The following is a 10,013-nucleotide window of genomic DNA, read 5'->3' on the forward strand; positions in this document are numbered from 1 at the left end:
CTGAAAACCTGCCAATTTGGATTTACCTAAAGAAACGAAGGCTCATTTTATTTATTTATTTTGCTTCAGTTATAGTCTACCTTTCTCAAGGGCAATTACACAATTTAAAACAGTACAACAGGAAAATAGAAACATACAGCCAACAGTGAATAAAATTGGGTTACACAATCAGAACACAATGCACTAAAATGTCGATTTACAGAATAACATAAACAGAAGACCAGTCTCTGCCTTGTGGAACTTAAAGCTCAAAATTAGACCAAGGAGGAAAGAGAAGTGTAAGAAGAGTTACCCAGCTCTTAAACCGGCATAGGAATGTAGCAACAGAGAATAAGCACAAACACGGGAATCCAAAACAGTATAAATTAAGATTGATTAGTAAATTCAGATGTCCAACATGTATTAAGCAAAAAGGTTCTTCTCCTTCATGGGGAATCACTGCTGTCAACAAACAATTCCTGCCAATTTTTCAACAGGACATCCTCTAGTCAGGAAAATTTGTATAGAAGTCAAATGAATTCTTGCCCAAAGAATAGAATTTATTTGGTGACAACCATTATTCTCCTGAAGAGGAGACTTTTGTTCAAAAGCTCAAAAGCCCCGTGGCGCAGAGTGTTAAGCTGCAGTATTGCAGTCCAAAGCTCTGCTCACGACCTGAGTTCGATCCCGACAGAAGTCGGTTTCAGGTAGCCGGCTCAAGGTTGACTCAGCCTTCCATCCTTCTGAGATCGGTCAAATGAGTACCCAGCTAGCTGGGGGTAAAGGGATGATGACTGGGGAAGGCACTGGCAAACCACCCCGCAAACAAAGTCTGCCTTGGAAACGTCGGGATGTCACGTCACCCCATGGGTCAGGAATGACCTGGTGCTTGCACAGGGGACCTTTACCTTTACTTATTGGGGTCATAAAAATGCAACACAAATCATACAGTTCAAAACAATACAATGGAAACAGTATAGTACATACAACAAACAAAGCAATAAAACTGGACTCAAATATTAGAGACAAACACCCAAAACAGAATATAATATAATAAAACAGGACTCCAAAATGGAAGAACCATGCAGTAAAACAGTGTAATACATGGAACAAACCATGCAATAAAGCTGGGAGGGAAGCAAAGAGTAGTGATTGAGAAAACTAAGGATTAAGGTCTGTTGGAACTTCTTAGGAAATACATATTTAGCTTTTAAGAGCCTCTTCAAGAACTGAATATGTTTCGCTTTTAAATCCACTCCTTTGGGGAAGAAAATTCAGTTCGTGGCACCAGTTGTCTACACACTCAAAATGCTTATACGGCTCTTTTGTGTCACTTGTGGTTTCAATATCAAGATCCAGTTCAAGGGGTGAAGAGGCATTTTGTATGTGTGTTTGAGACTGATCTAAATTCTTCATTTTTAATTTTTTTAAAAGTATAGTTTTTACAACGCTCTTTGAAAGGCTCAGGTCCATACATATAAAAGGAAGTATGTGCAGTCTCTGCCTATAACTAGCATTTGTTCATTTCTTGTCAGAGGTACATTTAAAAAAAATAAAAGCAAGGGTTTAGGATTATGAAGGAAGCAACAACAAATTACCATAATGTAAATTACCACAAAGGGATGTGCAAAACCTAGGGTCAGCAAGGTTTTCTGGAGTTCAGCGGCATGTCTGTGACTTAGCGTTGCCAACCTCCAGATGGTGCCTGGAGATCTCCCAGATTTCCAACTGACCTCCAGAAAAGGATCAGTCCCCCTAGAGAAAGTGGCTGCTTTGGAGGGTGGACTCAGTGGCATTATACCCTGCTGAAGTCCCTCCCCAAGTTCTACCTCCCAAATCTCCATGAATTTTCCAACACAGATATGACAATTGTACAATAAAGTCAATGGGAATACAGTCTTAAATAAAAGATTTTTTATGCTTGTCTACATACAATCTTAACAGAAAATCATAACCAAAAGTGTGAAATTACACTTGGAATATGATGTACAGGAAAGGCAGGATAGGAATGTTGTAAATTAAATTATAATGTTATAAATATACAATCTGTGTATGTAACAAGATTCTGCAGAGAATTAATGGTGGCTTGTAACAATGGGAAGTGTTAATGGTATGATGGGGAATCGGTTCCTCCTTAAAGCTCCGTGCGGAAAGTCAGAGAAGCTCCTGCCATTTTCTTCTTATAGTCTTCATCAAATCTCTCATTTTGTGCAACAGTAAAATAGTTCTTCCAGTCTCCAACAGCACCTAAAGCAGGAAGAAACAGATAAAAACAGTTACAGTCTGCAGAAATTCTTCAGTTTCACTTCAGAAAATTACATTTATTTTCCCTGTTCTACTAACTTGGATAATGTTAATAGTACAAATGATTGTTCTATCTACATTTGTAAAGAGAAGGTTTATTACTGAAAGGAGGAAAGAACGAACAAAGAAGCACAACCAATCAGCACCTTTTCTCATGAATGGGGAGATTTCATGGTTCAGTATCTCTGGAGGCAAGGAGGTGTAGTTTGCCATGGGATTTTCTTTCATGACCTCAAATTGTGTATAATGGATGATCTTATCTAGAATGTCCTTTTCCAGGTCCTTTTCCATGAATTGCAATATCTTCTGGATTTCACGTCTAGGATTCTATAGAGAAAGTGAAATCAGGCAAATAACAATTAGGGAGAGAAGGAAAAATATTCATTGAATGGATTGAATTATTGAATTCACTGTCTAAACAACTCACATATTACTGTTTGTACTTACAAATGTAGAAGGGAAAGTTTTCTCCCTGTCTTATAATACTAGAACTCTGATTCATCCAGTGAAGCTGACGAGAAATAGAGTTAGGACAGACAAAAACAACTGCTTTTTTCATAGAGTGAAAAACGTGACATGTTATTCACTATAAGAAGATGTGACGGCTACTGGCTAAGATGGCACTGAAAATTCACGGAGGGCAAGTCTAGCAGTGCTTTTAAACTAGGATAGCTAAACAGAGCCTCCAAGTCTTCCTGCTTTTGGAGTTGTTGGAGACCAGAATAATTTATTTTACTGTTGCACAAAATGAAAGATTTGATGAAGACATTAAGAAGATGGTAGATGCTATGTTTAAATAAAAATTCTTCTTCATTCCATTGTTATGAGTACCCAGATACACAGTCAGATACAGCAAGGTGGCCCTTATATTCTAATGTTGTTATTGGGAAGACTGCTAAGCTAACATTCAGCTTGCCATTAACAAAATATATCTATTGAGGAGCATCTAGGTATGCTCCTTCACAAAGCGGAACACTAAGTATATGGACATTAGGAATCCATTAGTTTGTTTAAATGATTTTAAATGTGTTTGAATTTAAGCTAGTTGTGTCACACAGAGTTCAGTGGGACATGGTCTAATCAGATTTGACGGGAAGCCTGAAAAAATAATGCTCACCTCCTTAATATCTTCATAGAAGAGGTAGAGAATACGGTGATGATCTTTTGCCTTCCACCATCCTTTTACATGATCATACCAGGAGCCCCAGAGTACTGAAAGACAAACTCAATTAGTCTGCTTTCTGAAGAAAATTAACATCTTCAGTTGAAGGAATTTATTGCTAAAAACTGCATTTCTAAGAAATATCTAGTCTTGACACCAATGGGCATTCATCCAAACAGTTATATGGACAATGATTATAAGAAAGGCAAATGTTGTAATTTTTTTTAAAGTCTAGTATGAGTAAAAAAGTAAAGGTCCCATGTGGAAGCACTGGGTCATTCCTGACCCATGGGGTAATGTCACATCCTGATGTTTACTAGGCAGACATTGTCGGCCTAGGACCATAGGACTGATCCAGCAAGGATCTTCTTATATTCGTATGAGTTCCCTCAAAACAATTGTCAAAGTGACTATCTTCATGTAGCTGTGTAATGCTCAGAATAGTTTTTAGACTCATAATCAGAACAAAGGTTGATGACTGGAATTTATATTAAAGAGATAGATTACAAGTTTTTAAGTTTAAAAAAGTAATTAACATGTTCACCTTTTCCAGCCATGTAGTTCTCCAAAAATTCCTCCCACGTTCCTGGCTCAGGCAGAACTTGATTCATCCTATGAAAGTGGTAGTATGATACTACATTATCTTTGGCATTTCTTGCCACATAGATGATCTGGATTGGGTGTAAAAGTGAAGAGAGTTCCAAAATTATTTATTACACATCAACATTAAGTAGACAATAATTAAGAAGAGTTGGCTTTATACCCTGCTTTTCTCTTCCTTTAAGGGTCTCAAAGCAGCTTACAATTGCCTTCCCTTCCTCTCCCCACAACAGACACCTTGTGAGGTAGGTGGGGCATAGAGCGTTCGGAGAGAACTGTGACTAGCCTAAGGTCACCCAGCAGGCTGTGTATGGAGGAGTGCGGAATCAAACCCAGTTCTCTAGATCAAAGCTTCTTAAACTGTGGGTATATAGGGTCGGGTAACTGAATGTGGGGGGGTCGCGAAAAATTTGGCCACAGTAAATGGTAAAATTGTATGTATACCAAAGAATTGTTTTAAAATAAATTTCTTTATAATTTATTATCAGTAAATGTTTTATTTGTATACCTATTTTATATACCTATATACCCGGGGTCGCGTAAAAATTTCTTGGGCAAAAAGGGGTCAAGACTGGAAAAAGTTTAAGAAGCCCTGCCCTAGATTAGAGTCCGGAACTCTTAACCACTACACCATGCTGGCTAACTTGGCAAGTTGTAGATTGTTAACAAGTCCTAAGCATTTTCTGAATAGAAAGTCTGAGCTTGAATTAAGTTTCTTGCCTCTTGTGCTGACAGTAGTGGAGGATCAACAGTGGAGTTCATAAAATTCATCTAAGAGGATTATCCTTCACAGATTTTACATGCATGCAAAATGGGAGCCTGCCAACAGTGCTTATTAGGAGTGTGTGGTTATAGCTATGCTCCCAACTTGCACAATCATTGTATCATGTGAATTTGGCAACACGTAGATGTTCCATGGGTGTACCAGGGTTCTGGGTCACATGTATGGAGTCAGTGCGCACACAGAAAATCCACTTGTTGCCCAATTCATACAATTCATAATGCGTAACTGGAGCATCATGGAGATGCTTATTCCAGATACACACGTTTAGCAGGCTCCCAGTCTACAAAGGGACATTACATTTCAGAAATATGGTAGTGTTGTAGGGATCCAAGTCTCTGTCCACTACATTACCTTACAGTTTTGCTCCCAAAAGGATGGTGGTACCAGCTGTACAGGAAGATGTGTTTTCAGTGTCCTTGGTGAGGGCATTGCTTCTGCTTGTTCCCACCCTGTGGATAAACCCATTATTCACCAGTGTTCCTTTAACTTCTATAATACTATTTTATGTGCTCATGATCCTGACTTTCCAAGACATATTAACAAAGCTAATGTTCTGCTATAGTTTACCTGCACTGAAAACTCAGATGATTGTCTCCTTTCAGTGTCCTTTGAGCTTAGTTTAAAGATCAATTATAAATACTGTTGGATACCTTCATCTCATCTGGGAATTTTGCCTGGAACATCAAAGTTAATTCCAGCTACTGATTAATTTGTGAATAATCACTTCTTCCTCTCAGAACAATTTACTAAGTAGTTTATTTACAGAAATTTGTGTTCTGTTATGATGATAGAAAATGTACAGAATTAAAAACTAAATATTTGGGTAGGGAGGCAGAATGATATTCTCCTTTCAGCAGCTAGGAGTGATATAGAATAAATTTTTCATTCATTTCTCTGAACTTTCAAAAGAATCCTCTTTCAGAACAAAATATGGTACTTCAGGAAATAGTTATGGACTACGTTATCTCTCTGTAAATTTCATGACTTTATTTTTTAAAAAGACAATAAATTTTTTTATCATATACTGTTCTCATCTGGTTAGATAAAGCTATATATTGCTACATATATATATTTATGTATGTACATTTCGGGCAGATGTGATCCCTGTCCATATATAAAAAGGGGAGTTGCTTTATTTTTTATTTTATCAAGGAATACTTTCATAAAAGATTTCATGAATAAATAAATAAATAAATGATATTAGAGGCTTTTAAAATTTCTTAGCAATATTGTATCTACTAAATTTAGAATCATTTTTAACCTACACATCTGGTTGCATGTTGCTTACCTGGGGTTAAAGTTTCATGCAAAACCCATTCAATAAAAGGCTGACGTTCATAAGTTGAAGCACGTTTACATATCTCAGTGTCTCCATCATGTTGGATCATGTCTACAATTTCCTGTGTCCATGTTGTACCTGAAAGGATTTTTAAAAGAACAAATGAATGTGGCACTGAAACAATTAACTAATTCATTGTGGCATAAATCTTTGAGGACTAGGGCTAGAATTGCCAGTCATGGCAACTGGCAGGAGATGGAAGAGGCAAAGACTTATGGTTGGGCGGGGCAGGGGGCAGGGAGATGATCGGTTTCCCTGGCACAATAATGTAAATTCTGGCATGACTCAGAAGTGATGTCATTGTACAATTTAGCATTCACCCAAAACTTTATAGTTTAACCATAATTGTGTTGCAGTAGGTAGGAGGTCTCTCATTATTCTGGGACACCTGGTATCTATAGCTAGACCCTACTGAGTCACAAGGATATTTTCCACACAGGGACAGGCTTGTGTAATTTCCTGATTGTTGCTGTAGCTGCCAACACAGTGTAGCAGCAACAGGGCTTCCACATGGCAGCTTTCCCCCATTGTATTCCTGTCCTGCCCGCCCTCCCCCCAGCAGCTACCCACATCACAAGGGCTGTTTCTTTAAAAAAAAATCAGCTATTGAATTTTGTTATATCTATAATATATACTCCCTTTTGTTGCATATATCTATCTGCAACAAAAGGTGCTAGAGATTTCCTTTTTAAAAAAATGAAAGCTGGGAATTCAGAGAACCTTTGGTGCATTTTGTTATAATATATCAATATAATGATATAAAGTCAATATAATGATATAAAATGATATATCAATATAATGATATAAATAAAAAGCCCCTGCCGCCCCAGTGGCAGGGAAAGAAATAGCCACTGTGGCAAAACAACTGTTGTGTGGGTGAGATCAGGAAAATCCTAATTTTCCTGCCCCCACAGCCGCCATCCAGGCTTTGCTGGAATCTGTCATGAATCAGCCTATTGAGGCCTCCTCAGACAAAGAGGAAATACAAGGAGGCAGTCTGAGAGCAGAGGAACAGGCAGAAGTCAGAACAGAGGAACAGCCGCAGCCAGAGGTTGGTTCATCTGCATCTGCAGCCTTCCAGCTCAAGCATTCCTGCTGGGCCTGACTCCTCACAGCAAGCAGAGTCCCCAGAGGGCTTGCTCAAGGCAAGGAGGAGGCAGCAGGTTCGACTAGAAATGCAACAGCGATGCTGGAGCCCAGCATCGAGCTCTTCCTGACAGCCAGGAGCCGGAGCAGGTCTGAAGCAGACTGCCTGGCTGAGAATGTCAAAGCAGCTCAATTGGCTCTGCTACAGCAGTGAGATTTGCCCCTATTTAAGCCGTCAGTTAGGCTTGGCTGTTGTGGAAATACCTCATTCGCAACCACCTTGGGTTCCCGTGATTTTCTGGGCTTCTCTGAACTTCTGTTTCCCTGATCTCAGAACTGAACCTGACCCTGGATTTGGAGCGCCCATCTGTTTTAGAATTTTTTTTTATTTTTGAAACAGATAATTCAAAAAGAAAAAGAAAAGGGGAGGGGGAAATTAGGAAATGGTAAAAAGGAATTTTATACAATACATACAAAATTTCCTCATCTTCTTTTTTTCCTCCTTGGCGCCCAGAATATGTTGTGGTCAACTCACGAATACCTTAAAAACTATCCACTAAAAATAATATCAGATGTTTTTCACGTTATTTGTCCTGTCTTCTTTTCTTCTCTTCTTAATGCACAAACTCAGTTGTAATTGGACTGCCCCTCTGGTACTGACACCTAGGGATTGGATTTGAACAGCATGGTGCCTGACCATGGACTGGTTTCCTGATTACGTTGTTTGCCTCTGGCCCTTATATCTGCCAGCATTCCGGACAGAATCTTTCCCAAACCTTTGGAGCAAAGGAGGTTTGGGCAAAGCCCTAGGAGGTATACGCTATGGGGAAGTAGGGACTTGTAGTGATATAGCTATTACAATCTTAGCTCATTCCAGGCTAGATAAATTGAAGGTACCAAAGTGTGGGGTTCAGACCAGGAAGGGAGTGTACACTTACTTCATTTCTTTTCTGCCCACACACATACCTGCCTTTGCATAAGTTGATATGAGAAGATCATCAGGTTTGGCTTGGAAAGCCCAGACTTTATCCCACCTGTCACACATTTTCTTTGTAAGAGGAATCCCTTCCACCTCTGCAACTTCATATCGGGTCACTTCCCAGTCTACTTTAATCGTTTCTGCAGACATGAAGAACCTATGTTGCATATGAACAGTTAAATAAAATGTCAAATGATTGAAGCCATTCAAGATAACACACAGTTTAAATCCATGAAAAAAGATGCCACTGCTATTTTTTAAAAAAAAAACTCATTAGATGAGAAGAATGTGCACATCCCCTTTTGACCCACATCAGATAAGAAGAATTTGAACATTCCCTTTGGACCTTGCATTGAAATAAGGAATTTAGATTTTAAAAGCACAAGGTGCTTGTCTTACGCATTTTGATAGAGGAAATGTAAAACAAAATACTGGGATCATTTTATTTGTTTGATTTTGTGCTATGCAAGCTCAGCATTTGGGATCCATTATTCACCAAATAATACAGTAGGTTTACAAGGTGTAGGGGTAAGCCCCCAAACTTTCCCTAGGACATTTAAAATATAAAACAGTCTTTAGAAGTCAACAACTGTTCTTCCTTAACTATAAATGAAACCAGAATAACACTTCGTTATTCATCGGTTTCTTAACAGTCTTATGGAATAGTTGGGTACCCAAAGGTTGGGTTGAAAAAGACTAAATTATATATAGGAATGTGTTAATTTTAAGGCGCTGATGTCTATATTAAACACAATAAAACATATTAAAGTAATCACAAATGGCAAATAATACAGGTTGATAAACTGAAACCCCAACCCAAACATATTTTGGCCCCCTGGCCTTCATCAGTGGTCTAATACAATCACTTTTAATGCACACATGTACATAATACAACATGTATACAATATTATAGCAGCATTCTAACAGGGATGTCTGAAAAGAAATAATACTAGTGACCAGTTATTTATTTTTTCCCACCAAACAGACCTGACTGAAGACATTTTTTGACTGTCAATGTTGGATATGACATGCTGACCATTATTCACAGGCCCCCAAAGGCATCAGTTGAACAGCATCTCTCCCACAAAAGGATACTTACGGCGCAAGGTGAAGGGTGGTCTTCTGGATTCCTTTCCCACTTAAAAAAAAAATCAGACGTCCTTGCTCTGTGGAGGGATTGTTGTCTTCTTCACAATACAAGGTCTCAGACCCTGAATTACAAACCTGTGAGATTCAGGTCCTTAGAAATCTTCCCTGGTTGAGCAATCAGGATAGTGAACAATAATGCTACGTTCAGCCAGGAATTTTAGAGGCAAGAGTGTTGTGAGGAATTAGTCAGAGTTAACACATAAGAAAACTGAAACAGGAGAAGGCAGAGGGTGGTTCAGCAGGAGCCAATGACATTACCTTAATAATATGGCTTTTGTTTAAAATTTGCTGATGGCTCCCCCCACCACCACTTCTGCTCTGGTTTTTTTGTGATGCTGAAGTTTCAAGTACAAACATTATAGATATTGTAAGCTACTCTGGGAGTCTTAGGACACAAGAGCAGAACAGACATCTTTGGAAGTACATAAATAATGGTACCTAGCTCTTTACAACTTGCTGTTTTTCGTCTTCTTCTGATTTTCCGGTGTTAGCCTCTGAAATGGCTAACATTGAACTCATTCCCAGAAAGGGCAAAAAAGAAGGTAGCTTTACAGCAACCATGTATTACCTTTAATGAAGACCAACCAAAATAAAACAACATTCAACAAGACTAACCAAATTAAGTAGAAAA

General features: G+C 38.6%; 1 protein-coding gene across 1 annotated transcript; it reads right to left on the reverse strand.

Moving 5' to 3' along the window:
- Nucleotides 1-2,113: 2,113 nt before the first annotated feature.
- LOC130488130 (sulfotransferase 1C1-like) lies at nucleotides 2,114-8,383 on the reverse strand. Its single transcript, XM_056861724.1, has 7 exons — nucleotides 8,221-8,383; nucleotides 6,118-6,246; nucleotides 5,181-5,278; nucleotides 3,990-4,116; nucleotides 3,401-3,495; nucleotides 2,430-2,610; nucleotides 2,114-2,226 (listed from the first exon to the last, which is right to left on the reverse strand). The coding sequence occupies exons 1-7, from the start codon at nucleotides 8,381-8,383 to the stop codon at nucleotides 2,114-2,116; spliced, it is 906 nt and encodes a 301-aa protein (XP_056717702.1).
- Between the last annotated feature and the right edge of the window lie 1,630 nt (nucleotides 8,384-10,013).

The sequence above is a fragment of the Euleptes europaea genome, chromosome 16, assembly GCF_029931775.1.
Source record: "Euleptes europaea isolate rEulEur1 chromosome 16, rEulEur1.hap1, whole genome shotgun sequence".
NCBI classification, from domain to species: Eukaryota; Metazoa; Chordata; class Lepidosauria; order Squamata; family Sphaerodactylidae; genus Euleptes; species Euleptes europaea.